The sequence below is a fragment of the Phoca vitulina genome, unplaced genomic scaffold (genome assembly GCF_004348235.1).
Source record: "Phoca vitulina isolate PV1807 unplaced genomic scaffold, GSC_HSeal_1.0 scaffold46, whole genome shotgun sequence".
Taxonomy (NCBI): Eukaryota; Metazoa; Chordata; class Mammalia; order Carnivora; family Phocidae; genus Phoca; species Phoca vitulina.
In genome coordinates, this window is record NW_022589749.1 from 2,561,192 (window position 1) to 2,587,505 (window position 26,314).

The 26,314-nt window shown below is 48.9% G+C and overlaps 1 protein-coding gene across 3 annotated transcripts in view; it reads left to right on the forward strand.

Moving 5' to 3' along the window:
- Positions 1 to 26,314, forward strand: part of KSR2 (kinase suppressor of ras 2) — a 417,297-nt gene that overhangs the window by 83,367 nt on the left and 307,616 nt on the right. For all 3 annotated transcript variants that reach the window (XM_032431391.1, XM_032431394.1, XM_032431393.1), the window contains exon 3: positions 1,236 to 1,386. In XM_032431391.1, coding sequence (XP_032287282.1) covers positions 1,236 to 1,386 — 151 coding nt within the window. The remainder of the gene's footprint in view (positions 1 to 1,235; positions 1,387 to 26,314) is intronic.

A 26,314-nucleotide genomic window follows, 5' to 3' on the forward strand; every position in this document is an offset into this window, starting at 1 on the left:
AGGGGAAGGTGTCTGATTTTGTTGTAATATGCAGATGTGGCCACAAGAGGGCAGAAGTATCCTAGTGTCCTGGAATCTCCATTTTTAGTATCTTAAAGTACTTATTTTTATTTTTATTTTTTTTAACGATTTTATTTATTTATTTGACAGAGAGAGACACAGCGAGAGAGGGAACACAAGCAGGGGGAGTGGGAGAGGGAGAAGCAGGCTCCCCGCAGAGCAGGGAGCCCGATGTGGGACTCAATCCCAGGACCCTGGGATCATGACCTGAGCCGAAGGCAGTCGCTTAACCGACTGAGCCACCCAGGTGCCCAAAGTACTTATTTTTAAATAACATATGTAAAAACATTGGATACCATTAGCTACTATAAATGAAGGCTCTCCATTTTATATACACATATGATATAGATGCATAAATATGCATAAATGCATAAAGATGCATAAATATCAAAGTTTGACAAATTTCAAGGTGTATCTATATTATGGTTCCGGGGACATATCGTTTTGGGGAAGGGGGGGTGGTTGCTGGTGGTGGTGAAGGGACATTTACAGCTGGCAATCCTGCCTTTTCTGTTCTCAGCCCATCTTTCCAAAAGTGTTCCTGTCCCCACCCATGCTATACTCCAACCTTACTACTTTGTCTTAGAATGCAAAGCCGTGCCCTATGGGGCTCAGACACAAATCCGGTTTCATTTCCAGCGCTGAGCTACCCACAGGATTCCAGCTTACCGCCACTTTGGGTTCCTAACCCCCCAATCTAGACCCTAGAAGGTGTGGCCAGGGAGGACAGCCATCAGGAAACTTGGGCTATCCAGTTTGCTCTGCTCTGAGTTCTCCCTGTACTGGGGACAAGCTAAGCTGAGCAGGAGGCATAGAGGGCCATCCAAAGATGAGGAAAGTGGAGCCCGCCCATAAGGAGTTCAGAAGGTACAGGGTGGGGGGCGTGGGGGAGACAGATAATTAACTACCACCGTCTATGGACCACTGTCTGTGTGCTAACGATAGGGGCTACCTTACAAAGTATGTGCACTTAAGACCTCCATTGTACAGGTGCATAAAGTGAGGCTCAGAGAGGGTAAGTGACTTGCCTGAGGTAATGAGTGGCAAAGCTGAGATTCAAACCCAGGCCTGTTTCCCCTAGGTACCGCTAGATGGCAGTGTGGAGGCTCAGCCCACTCACCTTCCCTCCGGGCACCTGAGGTGTGTTTACCATCCTTCTTTCTTCCCTCCTGTAGGAAATCACCCCTGGCCAGCTGAGTCTGGAGGACCTTTTGGAGATGACAGATGAGCAGGTGTGTGAGACCGTGGAGAAATACGGAGCCAACCGGGAGGAGTGCGCCCGTCTCAATGCCTCCCTGTCCTGCCTCCGGAATGTCCACATGTCAGGTGAGCAGGCCCGGGGGATGGAGACTCGTCCCCAACACATCGGCCTCGGTTCGTCCCGATTTCCATGCCTGTGCTGCAGGCCAGGATGAGACAGTCAGCTTTGGATGGTAAATATCACTCACGAGTGGAGAAAAGAGGGGATTCGGGAGACAGAAGGGGTGAGGGCAGTTCTTGGAAGCTCACGCTCAAGGGAGCGCTGAGGTTGTAGTGCATTTGGTTCTAGATAATAAGAGCCCAGATATGGAAATCCAAGGTGTGCATAGGTGATCAGGGTCTTTGTACCTTAGACATTCTTAAATGCCTTTGCATTTTGGGTCCACATCCATCTAACTTCTTTTTTTTTTTTTTTTTTTTTTTTTACATAAACAATAGACATTCAGTGTAAAATAAAACAAAAAATAGATAAAAAGAAAAGAACTATCCCAAGCTTTGCCCTCTAGGGAACCTACCGTTGTCATTTTGGTAAAAAGTTTTAGTGTAATTCTTCCAGACAAATGGGTATGTGCATCCTCTTTTTAAACAATAGAATAAAAAAAAAAAAAAACAATAGAATTAGGGGATGCCTGAGTGGCTCAGTCAGTTAAGCGTCTGCCTTCGGCTCAGGTCGTGATCCCAGGGTCCTGGGATTGAGTCCCACATCGCTTCTCCCTCCGCCTGCCTCTGTCTCTCTCTCTCTGATAAATAAATAAAATCTTAATAAATAAATAAATAAACAATAGAATTAGGATTATCCATGCACATTTTGAAACTTTTCCCCCCCACCTAATTAAATAACCTCTGTGACTTGTTTTAACAGCTTGGGGTCCAAATTGTTAAAAAAAAAAAACAAAATTCAACCAGATGAATTGGAGATCAGTTATGAATCGGGCAGAATCCCTTCTAGCAAGTAGAGAAGTTGCACGAGAGAAGGTTTTTATAGGCAGGAGGGTAGGGCAAGAGTTATTAGCAAAACAAAAGAGAGGGTTGTTTCCTGAGAGGTTCAAACTAAGTCTGGGTTTGCTATGTTGTGGGGGTGAATGACTCCCATCTTGGGAATTTTTTTTTTTTTTTTTAGTAGGCCTTAATGTGGGGCTTGAACTCACCACCCTGAGATCAAGACCTGAGCTGAAATCAAGAGTTGGACGCTTACCCAACTGAGCCACCCAGGCACCCCTGGGCTTGTTTTTTTTTTCCACATCATCTTTCTTTGATCTTTCCCATTAATTGCTCAAACCCTTGTTTGTCTTTATTAGCAGGACATCACATATCGTCCTCTTGAGGCTGCCTGCTTCTCACTAGCCTCATGATTTCCCCGCAAATTCTGGGGCCTTTGTAGTCAGAAGGGATATCGGCTCTGCAAACACCAGCTAAATCTGGTCTACCTACATGGTTGTTTCAGTTTCTGCCACTAGGTGTCACTGTAGGACCTCAGTCTGGAACCGTCAGGCATCTGCTTAGCCACAGAAGCCTTTGCTGGATTCAGCATGGAACATTCAACAAGTTATTTCCTGACTACTATGTGCCAACGGGGCTGGGATACAGCAGGGAATGAAAGAGAACATATTTGAAACAGGTCATTGGCCCGTATTCCTCCCGCCTCCCGCCCCCCGGTGCATGCCCTTTTGTATTCTTTCTTGCTAGCACATCCTTATCAAAGCTACGGTCATCATCAAAATGGACCCTGAGTCAGAGGCTGTCCTCTTATTGAAGGATATTTGGCAGCATCCCTGGCCTCAGTTATGAGATTGATAACGGTATCATCCTCTCTCCTCCCAATTCCGGTCATGACAAACAAAAATGCCTCCAGATAGTTTGGTGAACATTACCAGGTAGCTTTCCAGAAAGTTTGTATCAATTTACTCCTCTCCCGGCTCCTCCACCCCTGCCCCCTATGATATGTGAGAGGGAACACTGAGGTTAGGTGGTTAATTGCATTTCCGAGTTCACATCTTCCCATCAGAGTTTGGTGAAGTTCTTATAAGTAGAGCTGGCCTCCTGCCCTGCCTGAAACAGGTGTTTCTGTCAACCCTCCGCAGGCTGAGCACTCATCCTTGGTGACATCCTGGGCTGGGCGAGACCTTGAGAGGGCCTCTAATCTGGTGGTTTTCAGTTTTGATCAAGATGCACAGAATTGAATTGGATTTACATTGCAGTTCTGTACACACACACACACACACACACACGCACACACACACCTGAAATGAGTCTCGTGGAATAGAGAATTACCATCAAACTCATTCTTACTATACATGGTATTTTGCATTGTTTTCTGTTTCATTCTGTATCACTTACCCAATGCTGGTAATGACCCATCACTTTCATGTCACACCTCACTTACAGGGTGTGAGCCATGGTTTGAAAGACGGTGATCTCTTCGATCCTGGTGGGGGAAAATTTTTTTCTCTCTATCCTTCTGGATACTTGGCTGAGATGGCCCCTGTAATAAAAGATTAATAGGAGAAAACAGAGGTTTACTAACATGGATCCCTTCTGTACATGTGGAAAAGCCTTGGGGAAACTGAGTAACTCTTCAGAGTGGCCCAAGGCATCACCTTAAATCACATCTCTAGCTAAAGACAAAAGAGAGGGTTAGGCGGGACGGGATGGGGGTGGGGGAGAGGCAGTTACGGGAGGTGACCAGGAAAAGCACAATTAACAAGGGGAAGGCGGTTGTACGGAAGTCTCTGCCTTCTCCACTGATAGAAGTTTCTAGAGTTTTAGAGTCACCCTTCTGATACCAAGTTGGAGACACCCTTATACGTGGAGGTTTCTGTTATCAATGTCAATGTCTTTTACAAAAGTGCGACTTCTACTTGGGTTTCAGAGCTTCCCCTCTGTCTGCTGTTTTTTCAAAATAATCAGCCTAAAATAACCCTTATGCCAAAGGGACATATTTTGGGGTAGCAAATTCCGCTCCCCTTCATCCTCCTGCCTCTACCAGCCCTTCCCAGGCAGCTCAGATCCCGTCTACAGTGTCCTGCCTCCGATACCAGCCTTATAGCCACTGGGACCTTGGCAACGGTGGCCAAGTGCTGCACGTTTGTCTAAATCCTACGGCTCTTGGTGCTGAGGTCAGCGTGGGAGCAGCTCAACTCAGCGCCATGTGGGGTGCATTACATTGCACAACCCAAGGAGGTGTTGGAAGCAACGAACTTCGTATTACTGGTTACGAGGAAAGAGGCAGGGAGATAGCTCTGCAAGCACAGCCTCTCCCAACAACAAAATTGGGGAGTTTTAAGCTGCAGGTGTGTGCGTATTCACGCAGGAGTTTGGCAGAGGACAGTTCAGTCTAGAATTGGGACAAAGTCATCCTAAGGTGACAGGAGTCCAGGTCCTAGTTGGTTGAAATCACGGGCCAGCCTGGGTCGCATCGTCAGCACTCTGACCCCAGTTAGCCCTGTGTTTGTGCACTCAGAGGGGTTTAAATCCTGCAGAAATGACACAAGAGTGGGCATTAGGTCAATCTTGACTTCTGAAAAAGCACTGGGAGTTTTACCACTGATTTACTGTCTCTGCTCTGGTCAGACTATGTCCTAGCTTGGTAGTGGCTATTTGTGTTTTACATTTTTTTGTTCCCTGAAAATCATTAACTGCCGAGATCTATTTTTTTCTGCAATTTTGATGCATCCCGGGAAGTTCTTCGAGAAACATGTTTGTGCAAATAACACCGGCCAGGCATCGATCATAAAACAGCCGGGGTCCTCACATGACTTGGCTGATGTTAAGAAAGCTGTGTCTCATCTTTGTTTTTCTGGGGACCCCTAACTCCATCTTGTCTACACACCCAGTTCCGAATTTCCTTGGTGTCACACTTTACTTCTGCTCTTCCTGTTTGCAGCAGGGCTGCTCGTCACATTTTAATTTAAATTTTGACCTTTTTGGGGGGAGTGATTTTTTTTAAAAAAGTGGATGCCTATCTCTTCACCAGACTGTAAGCTGCAAAAGGGCAGGGATCGGACCTCTTTTTGCTCACCATTTTATTCCCAGCCTGATATCAATATCTGGTACACTGTAGGGACTTAGTAAATATTTCTGAATTAAAAGTTTTTTTAAAAAAGATTATTTATTTATTTGACAGAGAGAGAGCACGCGCACTGCGCACAAGCAGGGGGAGCAGCAGAGGAAGAGGGAGGAGCAGACTCCCTGCTGAGCAGGGAGCCCAATGCGGGGCTTCATCCCAGGACCCTGGGATCATGACTTGAGCCAACGGCAGACATTTAACCAACTGAGCCACCCAGGCACCCCAATATTTCTGAATTAATACACCTTTTTACACATGTAGCCCATGCAAATCATCAGTGGCTTAAAGTACATGGCCTTTTTCATGGGTTGCAAAGAAAGCTCAGAATTTGGCTTCTCTTTGGAGCCAGAACTCTTCACATTTCCCCCTCGAGCCTTTAACTATTGGATAAGTCTATGAGTTACATAGTTTTCTGGATCAGGCATGGATTTCACATCTTGCTCCTGGCACCACTGCCTAGAATTCCGTTTCTCTTTGTTTTCCCAGTGAATCCCTGCTTATCCTCACACCCAACTCCTGCCTCAAAGCCTCTGCACTTTGTTGAATGAATAAATGAATGAATGAATGAACAAACGAATGAATGAGTGATTCTGTCACCAACTGACCGTGTCTTACAGTGGTTGTCAGTTTCCCGGCCTCCCTCCCTCATCTGACTGTGACCTCCCATAGGGCAGGTGCAGTTACAAACCTAGCTCCTGGCTCCCGGTGCCCCTGTTGAGGGAAGACTCAGGAAGCTGTTTGATGTGCTTGCTACTGGTCTCCACCAGGAGGAAGAAGTGAGCCATCCTGGACCCGTCCTTCTTTTACATCTTCCCTCAAATATGATCATTGGTTCCTAGAAGCTTCTAACTATCTTGGGAGCTGGATGATTCCATCATTTCCTGCCCTTCACTTTAACCAAAAACGTTATCCCAAACTAGGGAACAAAGTAGTGTCTTTCCCGCGAGACTCTTGTTCTTAAGCGTCATCCCGTATTTATTCACCCCGGTAGCCCCAGTTCTCAGCTGGAGGGCTGGCGTCTTTCACAGCGATGAAGTCAGATATTTTAAATTCTGGTGTGTACTGGTGACTCAATGCATGTTTGTTAAATGACTGAAGGAATACAAGTTGTGTTGAGAAACTCATGGAAGCAGATGGAGACAAGTAAGCTTTATGCCTGGTGGAGTGTGTATTCTCTGCCTCCCTGTCTCTCTCTTAGAAGATCGGGGCAGCTTTATTTTAGACGTGTGACTCTAATCTTAGTTTTCTTCTTGGGTTTTGGGGATACCTTTGCTTCCCGGTGTCCAAGAAGCCCCCAAGTTAGGAAAAAATGAACCCTTCTTCCTTTTTCAGAGCTTGTTAGGTCAGGCTTAGCCTGAAACCAAAGAATCCTCAATTGTCCTTTCAACAAGTTCAGGGGACCTCAAAGCCATGATATCTTAACCTTTTCTTGTCATATCAGATGTGGCCTGAAACCAAAAAACATTCATTCATTCAACAAAATTTGTCAAATGCCCGCAGTATGTCTCAGGTACTGTTCTGAGCTCTGAAAATGCACGCTTAGAGGTCTGTCCTCAGGACTTTCCATTCTAGCGGGGGTGGGGGGAGACAGATGGCGCGTTATAATCATATAAAGCAAGTGCATCGCAAAGTATGTTAGAATAAGTGCAGTGGGGGGAAGAAAAAGAAAAGTAGAGAAGTCTCAGGGGGTTGGCAGTGCTCGACAGGAATGGGAGGGCAGGCTGTCCTGTTAAATAGCGCAGTCAGGGCAGGCTTCCGTCCTCTGCAGTTTTCCTTTCTGCTTTCCGCTTCTCAGGCCTTCACTGTTTGCTAACGGTATGGAATCTGGACAAACTCTGGTTCTGCCAAATTCTGGGTCTGCCACCTATCAGCTACGTGATTTTCAGTATGACGTCTCACGATTCTGAGCTTAGTTTCCAAAGTAGTGGGATGAAGGTGATGATCATTTCCACCCATTGGTTGTTGGAAGGATTACATGAGATGGTACAGGCAAAGCTCGGGGCCTGGCTTGGATTAGGTACATGATGAGTCTTATTGTTACCATTATTGTCATCATCATTAGCACCATTCCCACCCCCCATCCTGCACCCACCATCGCCACCTTCTCCACTGAAGTTCTACCACCATCACTACCCATCACCACCACCATCCACACCATCACCACCACCACCACCATGATCACCAACACCATCCACACCATCACCACCAACATCACCATCACCACCAACATCACCATCACCGCCAACATCACCATCACCACCAACATCACCATCACCAGGGTCCTCTAGCCTTTCTCTGCCCCCAACTCTCTTCCCTCTACCTTCTTGCCATCCTCCTCTCTTTTTTTCTCCAAAGGGCCCCTGGCCTTCAGTTTTCTAATTACGCTTCTCATTCTTTGTTTCTCTGATTTCCCTTCTCTCTGAGCCGCTGTCTCCCTCAGCACTGCTGCTTCTTTAGAACCTATTCCCTCCCCCCGCCCCATTCCGGTTTGACTTGATTGTTCTCTAGAGGTGGCCCACTTTTCCCCCAGCCAAAAACATTAAAGCCCAAGCAATTTTTCCATGGCCCCCAGCCCTGTTTTCTCCATCATGGTCAGTACAGAGCTGAGGTCCTAGGGTGAAATGAATTTGTTGCTGGAAGAGTGTGTTCCTGCCATTTGCTCTCCCCTCCCCCTCCAGCCCCAGACTGGAGCCCTCAGGCCTGAAAACCACAAGCTTGCTCCTTGGTACTTCCCTCTCTGGATCACAGCTGCTTATCAGAGAAGAGCCCGGAGGGGACAAGGCTCAGAGATCAGAGTGCAGATGCTGTATGTTCCCTTTCTTCCGTTTCCTCTTTGTCCCTACTCTTTTTGGGCTTTTGACAGTTTTCAGACCAATAACGGGCAGTCATTTGCATCTTCTCTTTCCCAAGGAAAAACCCAGGTCCCAGATAATGAAGACCTTGCTTTTCTCCTTCCTTCCTTTCTTCAGCACTTATTTCTCACTTATTTCTCATGCATCGGTATGTATCAGGCACTGTGCTAGATTCCAGGGCTTGGGGGACTTTCTGAGGGCTTCTGGGTGGAGCTGAGACCCAGAGCAGGAGGGCGAGTTCTCCTAAGGACTGGGGGGTGGTGGGGGCATGCAGAAGTGCCCTGTGGCAGGAGGCTGAGTACAGCGTGCTAGGCGCAGACAGACCCGTGTGACTGCGGGTGCTGAGGAGGGCTGGCCTCCAGGGTGGACCATGGCACGGAGCTGGTGTTGCTGGGTGTGGAGCAGAAGATGAATGGATCGCTGTCCAGTTTCCAGGCAAGCACTCTGGCTGCAGAGTAGGGGGGTGGCTCAGAGCGAGTTGCCAGCAAGTGCAGGAGGAGGCTCGGGGACAGGCAGGTGTTTCGGGCCTGTGGAGCGCAAAGGTCAAGAAAGAACTCTCGAGATGCTGTAGGTTGCAATTTAGTAAGTTTATTTAAGTAGCCCTGGGGACAGGGCCCGTGGGCAGAAAAAGCGGCCCCTTTTGCTATATGAAGCTGGTGATTATATGCTTTGTGCTCGAGGGCGAAGGGATGTGCCAGGGGGTAAAATGTCTTCGGATTTCTACTCATAAAACTACCTTCCCAAGATTTTTCTAGTGCTTATCATTGAGTTTGACATTAATTATCGGTGCGATATACAAGCAGTCAGGAGGCCCTTGAAAAATGTAGCAACCAGCACGTATTTGATCCTTATCGGAGCTTTGCAGGCTGTAGGCCAGCCTTCTGGGCTAAAGATGAACATTTTTCTGCTCCTATCTCTCATCTCAGGGAGAGAGGAGGCCAGGGTGCCATCGGCAGGCAGGTAGCCGCAGACCCCAGCAGCCTCTCGGGAGCTTGCTTCGCCAGGCCCCCTCTAGCTCCTCCCCCTGTGTGTGCAGGGGGAAAAGACTGGCAGCCAGGAGAAAAAACAGGATGCAGAATGGCCCCAAAATAGGCCAGCCTCAGATGCGCTCTTGCTCCTTCCCAGTGTGGGCCTTGAATGAAGCCCACTAGAACCCTGCCTTCACCGCAGCCTTCCTTTGACTAGAACAAAGAGTAAGAGCAGTCTTGATTGCCCTATTGTTCCAGTCGCTTCTAACTTTGGGATGGCTGGGCAGGCCGAGGGAGAGCGGCCCCTCCCAAAGCCCGCAGGGTCTGGTGTGTTCCAGAGCTGACGTCCTCTGTTTCCTTCATTGTACACTCTCCAGCCCTGAGCTGTGGGTTCTCAGGAACCCCTTACGCACATGGAGCGCCACTTTGGGTCTCTCAATGCAAGTGATAGAAGCTTAATGCAACCTTACAAATGGCTCATTCATTCATTCGATGAATACCAATCTAAACTTCCTGTGTCAGTCACCATGGGGGGCTAGGGACATAGTGAGAGCTGGACCAGCTTCCAGCTCCCATGGACCTTATATTCCAGACCCGCGCTGTCCAATCGAGCAGCCACTAGATTCATGTGATGAGTGAAAGTTATATCCATTAAAATGAAACAAAATAAAAAATTCACTTCTTCCGTCTCACCAGCCACCTTTCTAGTAATCCTGTGGCCAGTGGCTACCCTATGGGAGAAGCAGAGCTCTGGGACATTCCCATCACCGCAGAAGGTTCTATCGGACGGTGCCGCTCTAGAATATATTGAAAAATGGTGATCGGTTTTATGCGGAGAATTAAAATAGGGGGACATGAGGGTGACCAGGTGCCTCGCTTTGATGGGGTGGTCGCAGTGGGGGTGTCAGTCAGAGCTTACAGTGAAGCAGAACCAGGAGGATAAATATATTAAGAGATTAGTGCAAGGGATCGCCTTGTGCGATTGTTGGGGCAGGTGGGGCAGGCCATCGGAAGCGGGGGGCTGGACTGGAAGTGGCTGTCTGCCTTTGTTCTGCTCTTTATGCCTTTTGAGGATTGAATCAGGCCCATCCAAATTATTGAGGATAATCCTCCTGACTTAAAGTCAGCTGATTATGGACTTTAATCACATCCATAAAATACCTGCGCAGCAACCCCCAGATTAATGTTGGATTGAGTACCTGGGGACTCAGGCTTAGCCACGTCAACCCATTGAGCAGACCATCACAGTGGGCCTCTCTGAGAAGGTGACATTTAAACTAAGCCTTGAATGACAAGAAGGTTTACCAGACATGAAAAGAGAGGGGAAAGCGCATTTTGAGAAGAGCAAATAGGTTATGCAAATTCCCAAAGCGTTTTTAAGGAGCAGAAAGAAGGCTCTCATGGCTGAACCATGGCGTGGGCTCTGGTGAGTCTTTGCTGTGTGTAACAACTAACTCCAAAACTTAGTGGCTTAAAACAACAGCTGCTCTGTTATTGCTCAGGATTCTTTGGGTGGCCTGGGCCCAGCGGGGCCGTTCTTTGGTTCCATGCCTTATGGCTTGACTGGGCTGGAACATTCAGGATGGCGCACGTACACGGACGGCAGTTGGCACTGGCTGTTGAGTGGGAGTTCAGTTCAGGCTGTCTGCTGGGGCACCCACATATTGCCTTTCCATGTGGCTTGGGTTTCTTATAGGAGGAATGAGCGTTCTGAGAGGGAGGAAGGGGAAGCTGTCGGGTATCTTAGAAGCTAGTTCTGGAACAGGTGCAGTGTTCCTTCTGCTGGTAACTGTTTTTTTTTTTTTTTTTTTTAAAGATTTTATTTATTTATTTGAGAGAGAGAATGAGAGACAGCACAAGAGGGAAGAGGGTCAGAGGGAGAAGCAGACCCCCCGCTGAGCAGGGAGCCCGATGCGGGACTCGATCCCGGGACTCCAGGATCATGACCTGAGCTGAAGGCAGTCGCTTAACCAACTGAGCCACCCAGGCGCCCCCTGCTGGTAACTGTTATCAGTGAGGGTCAGTTGGAGAGAAGAGCCACTGTGAGTCTAACAGGAAAATGAATTTACCATAGGAGTACAGATCTTAGACAACTGTAGGAAGAACTGGGGAGGTAGAAGTTCCTAAGGGGAGACTGAAGATTCGGAGAAAGGTCTCTAACCTGTCCTGATGTGGGGAAGCCAGCCTGGGTTGTTGGAATCCTCTGGAAGCCAGCATGCTCATCTGTTGCAGGGGAACCAAGAAGAGGGACTGGAGTAGATGCCTACGGAAGGTTATTGGTTCTTTGGAGCTGTTGCCTCTGTGAGTTTGCAGGGAAGTGTCTGGTGTTGGATTTGAGGTCACTGTTGGTCACCAGGGCCCACTTTCAGGATGAAGAGTTGGCCATGGAGCGGTAATGATGAAGGATAAACTAGACCAGCACCTCTACATCTGTCTCCTGTTGTCCCTAACCCATGTCTCAGAGCATCATAACTGCTCCTTCCTGTACTTCCCAAATTTTATACAGCTTTGGCCAACTCTAACCTGGGACCCTACAGAGAAGGGGATTCTGGAAACGTGGGTGCCAGCATCTAGCCAAGTTGACAATACACTAGTGCAGCGCAGGGAGCAGGGGCAGCAGGATGGAAGGTACGGGGGAGGGGAGACAGGCGGGGACCAGCTCCTCAGGAGCCTTAGAGCCATGGCAAGAAGCTTGGGTTTCTTTGAAGCAGACTAGGAGGCTGTTGGAGGGGTTTTAAGAAGGGAATTGTCTTGATTGGATTTCATTCAACTCATAAGTCAAGGATGAATGGCGCTGGGTTGGGGCAAGTTTCAATCCATTGGTCAATCTCCCTTCTTCCTTCTTTATGCCTTAGTCCTGCTTCCCTTGGACTCGGCCTCAACTTTCCCTGTTTATTTAATTCCACCTTACTTTTCTCAACTGTAAAATGGGGATGCTGGTGGCATCTTCCTTATGGCGCTATTGTCAGAAAAGAAATGAGTTAATATAAATAAACAGCCTGATGTCTAGCAAATTGCATGCCTAATATATGGCTGGCTATGATTATCTTTATTAATTTTTTTTAAGTCAGTCTCCCACCCATTCTGCCCCTGGCCTTTGTCTTACAGCCAGGGAAGCAGAACCCCAGCTGAGAAACCTCATCCAGGCTTCATCTGCCCTTCCCGATATAGCTGCTACTTTTACTTTCTTGCAGGCCACCTTTGGCCCCTCTCTGGAGCCCCCCTGCCACTTCATGCGGTTAGCTCTGGCTTTTGTAGGAACCCCCCAGTGAGAACAAAGAGAACCTGGCTCCCAACTGTCTTCTCTGATCCGAGCCACGGTCCTCCCTCTCTGTATTCCTTGCACCTGGGAGGTAACAGAGCAGAAGAATTGGGCACAGAACTGAGACTGAACTTGAACTGTGTAGTCTGTGGGGGCTGTACTGTTTGAGGATTGTGGGTTCTGTGTCCACTAAACCAGATGAGCTGAATCAGACCCAAACTGACTGTTACATCTGAGAATCAGACCCCAGCTCCTTCCCCCAGCCTCCCGGTTGGTTCATCTCCAGATGTCTTCATTAGCTTATCCCACCAGCTACCCTGACCTAATTGCTTTTCCTTGAAAAGCCTGCCTCAGGGCCTTTGCACAGGTCATCCTTTCTGCCTGGAATGTTGTCCGTGGCTAGTTCCTTGTCATTTTGGTCTTGGCTGAAATGCCACCTTCCTGGAGCATCCCATGTGCATCTCAGCCCCTCACAATCCCATTACTCTGTTTTATTTTCTTAATGGTTCCTATTTGTTTGTTTGTTTCTCTACTCCTCACCAGAAGAGTGGTTCTCAGAGCTGAATGTGCATCAGAATCCCCAGTAGGGCTCCTGGACTTGCTGTTTCGGCTGGTCTGGGGAAGCGCCCAGGCACCTGCATTTTTAAGAAGCTCCCAGTTTTGCTGCTGCCACAGGTCTGGGGACACCACTTTGAGAACTACTGTGCCAGCCCTGTTCCAGAGCCTGGCTCAGAACTGTTGAGTCACAAGCAGTCACTGAGTGATTAAGTGAATGATGGTGGCCCATGATAGCAGTAAGAGCAGATACTGGTTGGTTCTTACTGAGAGAAGCAATGTGCCGGATAATTGACAGGCAGCACTGGCTCATTTAATCCTTTCAACAGCCTCATGAGGTTTATATGCTTATTTTTTCTGTTTACTGGTAAGAAAACTGAGGCCCAGAGAGGTAGCCTCCTTGGCCAGGGTCACAGAGCAATGTGTCAGAGCCAAGGTTGGAACCCGGGTTATGGGTGGGGATGGCTTGCTCCTTAACCCTGCAGGGGGGGTGTCCATGTATTTCCCTTTGCTCAGCTGGAGTGTGCAGCCCTCTGGGGGGCTCGCAGGGGTGGAGCAGCTGAAACCAGAAATGAGAGAAAAAGACATTATTTAGAGCGTATATGTAAATACTAAATGACAACCACATTGCACATTCGCAGAACACGTTCAGTTTTAAGAAGCCCCTGCCTGCTGATGATCTTATTTGATCCTCACGGATGTATGAGTGGTGGGCAGACCAGGATGAGCACCCATTTCACAGGTGGGAAAACTGAGGCCACCAGCAGCAGGCCACTCCGACTTGCCACAGAGCTGGAGTTGGAACTGCAGCACCTGTTTCTGCTGCTCAGCCCCGAGCCCTTTCTACTGTGGGGTGTTTGGGGATGCTGGTGAGGGGGCCACATTGCCCGTCCAGGTTGGATCCCAGAGCTGCAGAGCTGGGACACTGCCCTGAGGCCGGTGTGGCTGGGAAGGTCTGAACTCCCTGGAGCCTCTTCGGAGCCCTGGGAGGCTCCCCCTTCTCCCAGCAAGGGTTAGTCTCCCTCGGTGAGTATTTCTGCCCTATTCTTAGCAGTGGTTCTGGGAGAGAGTGGGTATCTGATCCTGGGTATGTGATTATATGTGAAAAGTTCAGTAAATGTGCGGGAGGAAGCAGGGAGTGGAGAGAAGTGGGAGGTGGAGAGAAGCGTTCTCAGGTGGTGTTATTGTTTGGAACCAAATTTGCCCCCTCCCTGCCGCCTCCACCCTCCCCCCAAATGTCCCAGTACTCTGACATAGCATTACTGAAAACAAGGAGATGGTTCCAGTTCATTATAATCATGCTTTGCACTCGTGGCCTTTTGTGTTGTTTAATTATTTTCCTGAATACCGACTTAGACTCTTGTATGACAAGTGCCCCAGCTACTATTTGGGGAAGGGGAAGAAAAGGCACTTTTGTTGTTGTTGTTTGTTTGTTTTTGTTTTGTTTTTTAAGATTTTATTTATCTATTTTGAGAGAGAGAGAGAGTGTGAGAGAGCGAGCAGGGGGAGGGGCAGAGAGGGAAGGAGACTCGTGCAGACTCCCTGCTGAGTGTGGAGCCCACACTTCTGGATCCCAGGGCCCTGAGATCACGACCTGAGCTGAAACCACGAGTCGGATGCTTAACCGACCGAGCCACCCAGGTGCCCCGAAAGGGCACTGTTTTGACCAAATTTGCAGATTATTTAGTTTTTTCAAAATGGATACATAGAGGGACGCCTGGGTGGCTCAGTTGGTTAAGGGTCTGCCTTCGGCTCAGGTCATGATCCTGGGGTCCCGGGATCGAGCCCCATGTCGGGCTCCCTGCTCAGCGGGGGGTCTGCTTCTCCTTCTCCCTCTGCTGTTCCCCCTGCTTGTGCTCTCTCTCTCTGTGACAAATAAATAAATAAATTCTTAAAAAAAAATGTTCAAAATGGATACATAGAAAACAATTCTAGAAGGAGATACACTTGGATATTTAGCATAGTTGTCTTAGATGAGGGGTGGTTATTATTTCTCTTTTGCTTGTCTGAATTTTCTGTCTTTCTGGGCAAGAAACAAGTAGCTGTGTAACTTCAAAGAAAAAAAATTGAAGGAAAAAACTCCTTGAATCCGGTTTGTTTACCTTGTTCTGTCTCACATACCAGACGTTCCTCCCAGCTATTGGTGCCTGGTGGGGCTCAATGCTCAGACCCTGCAGACTTTGATGATTTCATTTATTTATTAAACCCCTCTTTTTTTTTAAGATTTTATTTATTTATTTGAGAGAGAGAGAATGAGTGAGAGAGAGAGAGAGCATGAGCCAGGGGAGGGGCAGAGAAGCAGACTCCCCACTGAGCAGGGAGCCCAATGCGGGACTTGATCCCAGGACTCTGGGATCATGACCTGAGCCAAACGCAGATGCTTAACTGACTGAGCCACCCAGGCACCCTATTAAACCCCCTCTTTGCATCTGTTCAAAAGAGAAAACCTCCTGACGGCATGTGTTGAAGTAAACCTTCCCATGGCTTAGCAACTCCTGATGATACCTCAAGACACAACGTAAATGCCACCACTGCCAGGAAGCCTGCCTTGATTGCCCCTGCTCTCATCTTGGCAGTTATCTGGCAGTTGTTCTGATATACAAACCTCCCAAATCAGATTATAAATTCCTAACTGTCACAGGCGCCATCTCTTAGTAACAACAATAATAATAACAATAAATGATTAAAAGCATATTATGTATCAGGTATTACCCTAAGCTGATTTTAAGGAAAACTTCACTTATGCTTCAGAACTTCCCCAGGAAAGGGGCACATGGGTGGCTCAGCTGGGCGTCCTACTCTTGGTTTCGGCTTGGGTGGTGATCTCGGGTCGTGATCTCAGAGTCATGAGATCGAGCCTGGCGTCGGGCTTCATGCTTAGCAGGGCGTCTGCTTGGGATTCTCTCCCTCTCCCTCTGCGTCTCTCCCTGCTTGCATGCGCATGTGTGCTCTCTCTAAAATAAATAAATAAATATAAAAAAAAGAACTTCCCAAGGAGATAGGGACACTTATATTCTTCAGTTTTCAGATGATAGAAAAAAGGTCCAGGGAGGGGAACCTAGTGATCCAGGGTCACATGGCCATCCACCAGCAGCGGCCAGGACTTGAGCTCCACAGAGCACACCCTCCACACAAACACAGTGCTTCTTCAGTTTTCTATAAAGTACTCATCATGGTAGCAGAAGTATCGTTGAATGAATTAACAAACAAAAGAACTGTCATAATTTAATCATGGGAACTGTGCCCTTGGAGTGGAAGGTTGAAGCATTTTTATATTTGCCCTGGGAGAGAGAAGTGAGCAGAAGACAGTTTCTGTCTCCATGTCAGTGACGGGCTCATGGGGTAGAGATGAGGAGCAGATAACGAGAGAGGATTCTCTCTAAGACAGAGGTGGGCAAACAGCCCACAGCCAAATCCTACCCTCTGTCTGCTTTTGTAAATAAAGCTTTATTGGAACACCGCCATGCTCATTTGTTTACATATTGTCTGTGGCTGTTTTCACACTACGATAGCAAGCACTGAGCAATGTGGCAGAGTATGGCCCAGAAAACCTAAAATATTCACTCTCTGACTTTTTACAGAAACAGCTTGGTAACCCTTGCTATAAAAGACCAGGCAAGAGGTGAGTGTCAGCTCAAACAAATGCACACATGGTCGAAACCAGAAGAGATCTCAAGCTGATGGAAAGAGGGAGGAGGGGAGTAAGTAAGCAAAGAGGCCCCGGGGGAGAGAAGGGGCATTGTCCGTGGTGAACTCGATGGTGAGGGTGAATTACTATTTGCACAGCAATACAGCATGTACATGGAGTTGCCGTCTATTGATTCCTTATAATACTATGTGCCTAGGGGAAGGAATAAAGGGCATGGAGGATGGGCATGCCCAGAGAGGTTAAGTAACTTGCCTAGGGTCACACAGCCGGGACATGGCAGAGCCTGCCTGTTCTCAAACCCGTGCCAGTCTAACCCAAAGGGGGCACTTTGATCATGCAGTGTCCTGTGTGCTGACTTTTCTGGTCTGTCCCCACCAGACTGGGGGTTCTCTGAGGGCGGGGACCACAGCCCGTTATCTCTGGAGTTGCCGTCCAACTAGTATTTTGCGAAGTGACCCACTACCCCAATGGGATTCTGAGCATGGGGGTGCCTCACGCTCCCCATCTCCCTCCTGACTTTACCCCTCACTTGGAAAAGGAAACCCGAAATGGCCTCCCTTCCCCCAGCCACACGGAGGACCTGTTGCCACCTCCAGCCTCCGCGTCAGCCCCGTCCTTGGGCACAGAGCTCAGTTTAGTTCTATCATCTGATCATTTTCTTTCTTTAGCGCTTTTGTTTTTCCCCTTCTCTGTCTGGTATTTTGTGGGGGAGAAATGAGGTGGACAGGCTTTGTCATCGGATACCAGCCCTCCGTGACTGAGGCTGACACTGTTTTTCAAGCTTTCCCTTCTAAAGACCTTCTGCCTTCATTGTCGTGGAGGGTGGCGGGGCCGAGAGGCAGGGCTGTAGTTTTGCTTTAAACCCCCAAAGTTAGCGTCCAAGAGCTGGTCAGCTGCACAGCCCTGGATACTTTGTCCTCCCTGTGTTTATTGCCCTGGACACACCATCCCCCCGGGGGCCACTTTGTGATGATGATTCCTGACGGCCGCCAGGAGGTGCTGCCCGATAATCTTCCTTCTGCGGAGCCACCAAAGAATTTGCTCAAGTGCCAACCGAGAAAGATCTACATGAATGCGCCAGCGACAAGGAACCTCGGTCTCATCCTCTCAACTTTCGAATAAGGAAGAACTGAGTCCCAGGGAGGAGACAGGCAGGGCCCAGCCCCGGCGGGAAGCAAGTGTGGGCTTACACCCTGTGTGTCGTCCACAGGGCATTCTGGGCAGGCTGGGGGCAGGTGGGTGGGGGACACCTTTCGTCTCTTTTTCCAGCTGCCTGGCCTCAGAGCAGGCTCAAGGTTCCTGCCCGCCTCCAGTCGGCTCAGACGGGGTCTTGCCGCCACTAACCTCCCTGCAAGGCTCATGTCATTGTTGCTCTCTCACTGGTCTCTCTGCCAGGCTGCAAAACCAATTAAGAGAAGAAAACGAGCAACCTTGAAAAGCAGGCTCCAAATAGTAGCTGGCGGAGATGCAAAGGTAGCTCAAGAGGCAGCGGCTTCCTTTCCTCGGGAGACATCTCGAAAGAGCTTGGGGCCAGACTTGGGGTGACTCCTGCGGTAGGAGCCTTCCCAGAGCCTGTTGATAGGCTAAGAAGAGAAGCAGCCAGATTTAAAATCAGCGTCTTCCCCTTTGCACATGCCCCTGGGGCACATACATAAGAGACGCGGCCATACTTGGCACGGGAGACCCCAGGCGGTGGGGAACCTGGTCCAGCCCCTTCCCCCATCAGAGCCTGTCTTTGAAACAGGCACCAAAATTTCCTAACCATTTGGTGCCGGCACGAGGAATAAGTGAGATGATGTATGCTTTCACCTCTATCTGGGGCTGCTTCCCCCTCTGTGAGCAGGACCTTACTTTGGTTCTTTTGGCTAGGATCAGTTGGAAATCCTATGACCCAAATGAATGGGGCGAGTCAAAGGTTTCTCTCCCTGTTCTCCTGTTCTGCCTCCAGCCTCCTTCGGGGAGGCAGGATCCTCAGGAGCTGACTGGCCACGGGGCCCCGGAGCTGGGGCAGCCTGCGCTGTGATGGGTGGGGGCAGCTGAGGGTTTTGCCGGGACTTCGTCAGGTTGAGCCGCTGAATTTGACCGAGCTGGTGCCCCATGGATTGGGGGCTTTGCAACCTTTTTAGTATTTTGGAACAGAAAAAAGGTAACAATCACAGTCTTCCTTTAACATATTTGGGAGGTTGGAAAAGTTCCTGTTGTCTTTTATAGAACCACGGGACTATATATTTATCCCCCCAAAGTGAGCAAGCTTCTAGACTAAGGAGCTTTTAGGCAGGGGATCTGTGGGTTTACATGTGGTCCTTCCTCACTGAGCACGATCTCGAGGCTGTGGGGTGGGGGAGCCGTGCTTAAGAATGTGATCATTGTCTGTTAATGAAATCGGACCTCACCAGATCTCAGGCCCCTGGTAGGAGATCTTGGGGATCATAGCATGTAAAGGGCTGGCTTGAGGTTTCTCGACCTGGGCACCATTGGCGTTTGCGGATGGATAATTCTTCGTGGCAGGGGCTGTCCTGTGCATTATAGGGTGTTTGGAGGCACCCCTGGCCTCTACCCACCAGATGTCAGTAGCATCCACCCTCCTGCTCTTCAGCTGTGAAATCAAACATGCCTCTAGACGTTGTCGAAGGTTCCCGGTTGAGAGCCTTGACCATGCTCTGGCTCAGATGATGACAACTTAAGTATTCTGAGGCCAGACGAAAGCCAGGAGATTTTGTGGACTGAGGCTCTGTAAAAGCACAGAAAACCATAATTGAGTTGAGAGTTGGACTTTGGCTTATCAAGCCCAGAGCAAGATTTTCCCAGGGGTCCTTAGTCACATTTACAGGAACCAGATGAATGCTAGGAGCTTTGATGTGGCTCCCTCCCTCCCTTACACACGCACACACACGTGCACACACACACACACACACACACACACACACACACACAACACAATCTCCCCCTCTCTTCCCAGGGACCTTGTTACAACTTGAGTTTTGCGGATAAACAGCTCCTGATCATCCTTTTCCTTGAGGACAGATTCCATGAAAGGGGACAATAGTGGACATTGCCCTGGGCGGGAGGCCAGATCCTTGGATTAGCCCTGCCCTGACTTCTCTGGTTATGGGAGTCTGGATGAGCCACATGGCCTGGCTGAGCCTGGTGTCCTGGTCTGTAAGAAGCCCGGGGACAGGAAGGATGGTCAATAAAATCCCTCCCCAGTAATTCCATGTCTGAGGTTTGACCTTCACGCCAGGCCAGCAAAGGGACAGCAGGAACCATGTCCCCATCCTCATAGACAGCTCTTCGGCCCATAGCATGCCTTCCAAGTGGTATTATGGTTATTATTGCATCGAGCTCCCATATCAACTCGGTGGCACCTTCTTTGGATTCTTTGAACATAAGAAACTAGTCTGCACCTTTGCTCTTATTTCTTCTGCTTGCAACAGAGGCTGTGGGTTGGCTCCTTCTTCCTAGTCTCGGATCAAATGCCATAGGAAGCATTCAACACACGGTAGTAGTATGAATATTTGTCATAGACAGGGGCTCATGGAGGGTGAGAGGGCCCAGGAGAAGGCCTGAATGCAGCCAAGTGAGTTCAGGGGCACTTTCTAGAGGAAGGACCAGCTACGTTTGGTTTCAAGGGGGACAGGCTGTGTTTGGATTTCCTTGCTTGCTTCCTGAGCTGATTATTTTGTTTTCTTGCCCACCAAATGCTGAATATCGAATCTGCTGGATATGCTTTCTTTCAAATGATCATAGCTCAAAAATTCTTATTTTTCCCCTGCAGTATCTTTCTGGACTTTGTTTTTTTTTCAATATCTTTTTGGCCCATTTTGCGTTGTAAAAGCTGTCTGTAGAGTTCCAGCGCTGAAGTCTGTAACATAACACATTCCGGGGGAAAGCATACCTATCTCTTTTTTTCTTTTGAAAGAAGGAGGTAGTATGTAGGGAAAATGCCAGAACCTTACCCAAGTATATCCGCTTTCCTTTGATCCTTATACCAAAGACCAGAAGGTGAAAGAGGAATTTAAATGGAATTCCTTGTAACCCCTGACCCCACGCTTCATTCAGCAGGGCCCTTCGGGTTCCTGGCTTATGCCACTTCTATGACAAGACACTGAGATTTGGGTACAGGGGCATTACGACATCAGGGTAGGGCCAGATGTGTTGGAGTGGAGGAGATTGGGGCTTTCTTTATTAAGGGAGGGCTTGGTGTCCGGTGGATTTTTCCAAATATTCATGGTGCTAATGCATGTGGAAAGGAGGATTTACCCCCTCCCTGCCCCCATCTTTTGGGGTCTCTCTCTGCGTGGAAGTGTATTGTTCCTGCTGTGTATGAGGCATTGCTCCACGTTATGACACTAGACATGTTGTGTGCAAGGACTGTCCACGCGTGGCCTCCTTTTATCCTTATCACGACTCTGTAAGGTTGGGGCTGCCCTGTTCTTTTTTTTTTTTTTTTTAAAGATTTTATTTATTTATTTGACTGAGAGAGACACAGGGAGAGAGGGAACAAGCAGGGGGAGTGGGAGAGGGAGAAGCAGGCTTCCCACAGAGCAGGGAGCCCGATGTGGGGCTCGATCCCAGCACCCTGGGATCATGACCTGAGCCGAAGGCAGACGCTTAACGACTGAGCCACCCAGGCGCCCCGGGGCTGCCCTGTTCTTGTAAAAATGGAGGAGGCCGTCTTCATAGAGGTGGATGGATTTGCACAAGGATGCACGGCTTAGGTAAGTCATGAAGTCAGCGTTGCCCTCGGGGGTTTGGCGGGTGACCGCTGCTTTACACCAAACCCCGAGGCTCTGAAGGCGAGAAAGGAAGGGGGTGGCACTTACTGAGAACCCAGGTGCTCTGCAGAAGTCACCCGAGGTCTGCTGAAAGAAATCCCGTGGGCTTCACCCCTTAGACGCAGCTTTGAGGAACATGAACCATTGGGTGGCGGTGACTTGCTGGCCCACGTCCAGGTGATACTGCTGGGTAGTTTGATGCCCTAGGAGTAGACTGGACCAGAACAACTCAGCAGGTGGGCCTGGAGGGAGAGGTAGGTGGGGGGGTGGGGGGTGAGGTCAGGAGGAGGTGGGGCCAAGGCCTGGAGTCTGAAGGAGAGTCCTGCTCTGTGATTTCCGGCCGCTGCTGGCCTGACCTTGGATCTCTAATGAAAAGAGAATAGTGGTCCCTGTCTTTTCCTTAAAAGGTGGGGTTGAGGACGTCGTGAGGCGATGCATGTGAGAGCTTATAGCTCAGCACCTGGTGTATAGTAGGTGCTTAATAAACGACAGAGGCTGTTTTCACTATATTATTTCCAGTGGTCTGGTTCAAACAGAGCTTTCCAGGGGGCAGGAAAGAGTGACGGCTGCCTGGGAACATTTCTTTCAGTGAAGCATCCGGTATAGGGAAGATCTGGGGGTCCGTGCAGTGAAGGGGGGTCGCCCTCGTCTGCTGCAGCATGACATTTTCCCTTCCCAGGGAGCTGAGTTAAATTTGCAGCCAGTTTTGAGGTCTGAGGGCTTCGTGCCTCAGGGTCGGCAGAGCAGAGGGGAGCCCAGGTACGTGCCGAGAGTTTAGGGTGGGTGCCACTGAGTGGGAGAGAGAAAGGAAGAAAGGGTCAGACTATCCCACAAAACAAGCATCATCCCACTAAGCCCCGGCTTTGCTGTCACATGGTCTCAGACTCTGGGCTCCCGCATCTTACCTGTTTGTAACCTTGGGAAGTCAGTGTGCTCCTCCAGCCCTTGGTGTCCCCGACATCTGCACGATGGGGATGAGGCTGGGCATTTGGGTGAGGCTGCGGAGGAAGGAGTGTATGAGCGGGGAGCACCCGATGGTTAGCAAGTTGGAGAAGGCGCAGCAGACCTGGCAGGGGACACAGGTCACTGTGCCAGAAGATCAAGGTGAGAAGGGACAAAGGTCAGTGTGGACACCACTGGCCACCTGCTCTGCACTCTGTGCCTGCATTGCAGGGTTGATGGCTTCTTGGGGCCACAGAATGTCCCTGGCTCTCTCTGACCCACCAGCCTCCTCGAAGACTGGGGCTGTGGGCAGTTTCCCATGGGGGAAGAACAGCTCAGGGCAGAGGGCCCTGGATTTGGAACTGAAACCTGCCTCGAATCCCTTGCACCCACTTCTGGGCTCACCAAAGAAAGTCACATCACTTGAGCTCTGGTTTCTCCCTTTAAAAAAGAGAATCGAAATTCTCATTTTCCTTTCCGGCTGGGACTTTGGTGAGGACTGAACAAGGTGAGGTCCCAAACGTGTTTTGCTAGCTGTCAAGTGCCGAGAATCGGAAGGGGCCACGAGGCTGGCTCTGCAGCCTCAGCATCATCTGGGGCCGTTAGGAAAGAGGCAGGGTCTCTGGGTTAAATAAAGTCCTTGAACCTCTGGTTGCCAGGGAGTCATCTAGAGAGATTGCGGCAGTCAAGAAACAATGACATTTTAGTGTGCGGTTCACGTGTGCGCTCAGCTTTAACCAGCATTTATTAAACACCTACTGTGTTCCCGGCCTCGTGTGAGAGAGCCCAGCTTTGTGGCCCTGGGCGAGTCACTTCATCTCTCAGCGACATCATTCCTGGCATGAAAATTTGGTAGTGATCTCTTCCTACTTCTTGGCTTGCTGTGAGGACGAAATGAGATCAAATATGCAAGGTGCAGCGCCCGGCACAGAGTTACTGTGGCTGCCGGATAGCTGGTCCTTGCTCTTATTATTATGGAGCTATAATTATTGTTACTGTTCCGTGTCTTCACCCATCTGATCTCATTTAATGCTTCCGGCAGTTCCGCAAGGATGACTTGGCCTCCTCTTTCGATGCCACTTCATTTTTGCACGCTGTCTTCCGTGTGAGTTAAGTGCCTGGCATTCACGGCCCCAATTTATAGATGAAGAAAGAAATACAGCCACCACAGCTGTGTGCCCCGATCTCAGGGAGGCAGAGAAGAGGGGTCCCTCACCTGCCTCTAGTGAGATGCGCCAGGTGGGGGCGTGATGCTGGCACAAAACTTACCACCTAAGGGAAGAAGTAGCCAGGTGTTGGTGGAGAGAGGTTGTCAGCCCAAAAGAAGGATGGAAGAGGAAGGAGGTATGAAATAACCCCAACTTTCTTTCCAAGTGCATTTGTTGGGAAGGAAAGAAAGAGCAAAACAAAAACAAGTTCTGTCTGGGCGGATATGATTTAACGCGGCCAGGGGCATATAGACAACAGTATCAGGGAGTTTCTTGCTCTGGGGCAAGTATTTGGATTTTTCATGCTCCGCCGGTTCCCCTAGAGACAGGGGCCCGCACCGGAGGAAGTTGGATTTGGGGACATGTCACATCTCTTTTCTTTTACAGTCAAGAAATCTATTTATTTAATTAAATTTCCTTTGAGTTCAGTTTTTCCCTTGAGCTAATTTTCTCTTCTGTTTTCTTTCTTTCCTAAGCCATCGGTCAGGGCAGAATTTATCAATGGGCATGACAGTACTGGTAATAACAGAAAAAAATGGTAATAAAACCCACATGACACCCACATCCTCTGTCATCCGAAGTCTGTGAAGTCACCTTTGTCTCTTCAGAGGAATCTGTCGTTAGCTTGTAGCTTATTTAGATCTTATTTTCATGGCCGCCTCAAGGGTTTGAAGCTTGAGGTCTCAGGGAGTTCTGAGAACATCTTTTTAATCATCCAGAAACTATTCAGGCTTTCATCAGAGCTGGCAAACCCTCCTTCCTTCCCTCCTTCCGTTCCTTCCCTCCCTCCCTCCTTCTGTCCTTCCTTCCTTTCCCTGTTCCAGCCTGGCCCAGATCTCTTTGAAAGAGGGAATGACTTGTAAGGATGAGCCTATCTCCTTTATGCCGCTTTGAGACGTATTAAATAATCTAATTTATGAATTAAGTAATCTAACCCAGGGGTTGACAAACTGTGTCCTGCAGGCCGAATCTGGTCAGCTGCCTGCTTTTTAAAAATGAACTTTTATTGGGCACAACTATACCTACTCATTTATGTGCCGTCTGTGGCTGCTTTAGCTCTATAATGGAAGAGTTGAGTTGCAACAGAGGCCATTTGGCTCACAAGTTGAAATGATTGCTGTCTTGTCCTATGCAGAGAACGTTGGCCAGCCTCTGTTCTAGTCCTTGGCCGGGGTCCGCTATTGTTTTTCTACTCCTGATGCTTGTAAACAAGTAGGCTCTTTCACTTATTCGTTCATCACTCATTTAGGAAACACTTTCTTGGCGCCAAGCTCAATGTTACATACAAGGAGTATTACTTGTCTTTGAAGAATCACTGCCAATCACTACGGCACAGAGGACCGTGTTGATTGCAGTGGTGACTTAAAGGAGGAAGCAGGCAGTGTTTAAGAGGTTGAATGCTGGAGAAAGCTGGGGAAGCCTTCATAGAGGAGGAGACATTTGAGATGGGTATAAAAGTGGGAAGTTACCTAAAAGCTGGGGGGCCATGACCTCCCAGGTATGGGAATAGCCTGTAGTGAGGTATGTAGTTGTGATAAAACAAGGCCAGCTCAGGAGGTGGAAGTCAACCTGGAGGAAGGTGTGGGGGATGAGGGAAGGAAGTGAGGTTAGTGACATGGGTGAGGGGCTACGTGAGGAGCACTCTTTGAACAGGAATGATGACTTCTGTGTGTTAATTCCATGGTGATTAGCTCCAAACCAAGCTTAGGGGCAGTTGATGGGATTCATTAGACCCGGGGGCACCCCAAGGTCACTTCATCTGCAGGTAGCTTTGGAACTGACCAATCCAGATTCAGGTTGGCTTTCCACTTTTATACCCATCTCAAATGTCTGAGGTCTCCTAGACCCTTCAGAATGACTTCATCTTTTTGGAATTTACTCCTTACCTTCTGAGGCCAATGGAAATGTTAAGCACTAGAATTATCCAAGACACAGTTCCTGTTTTCACAATGAAGTGCAAATGGCAGTGGGGACACTGGCCAGGGGAGAAGGACCTGCAGTCTGGTGTGTTCCATAGAATGTCTGGGCAAGTCCCAGAGAGACAGCCATGTGGTCTGGATTCTGGATGCCCTTTGAGGGCCTGAGGTCAGGGCTGAGAGGTCCCAGAGTTGGCAAGATTGGGATCAGTTGACCTTGGATGCTGACTGTCCTTGTAACTCGGGACAGGTTGGCCATAATGGTGGGTGCATGGTTTGTACATTTGCTTTGATAATGAGGTTTGGAGATCTGTGCTTCCTCATCTGTGAAATGAGGACAATTGTAACACTTCCTGGGGGTTCTTCTTAAGAATTCAATGAATTGCAATATATAAAGCAAGTGCTTGGTATATAGTAAGCACTCAATAATGTGGTTTAGTAATTAAATAACTGTCCAGGGAAGCATTTTCTAAATGTTACTAGGGGTTTTACTTAAAAAAACCAAATCAAACAGGTTTCTTTCCTGTAGGGCTTCTTGGTGTAGTTAGTATGTTGCTATGCACTATGATTTTACTTATGACATCATGATTCCACTTGGACTTGGCTGTGGCTTCCTGGTTCCCCTGCACATAGGTTGAGACAAGAGTCTTATGAAGCAGGCTTTGGGAAATGCTGTTTAAGGAAACTGTTGGTATTGGGATGATACCTCCTGAGGACTTCCTCTGTGCCAGAGACTGTGCTAGGCTCTGGGAACACAAGAATGAACACAGACCTGGCCTCATGGGCTTTGGTGATAGCTCC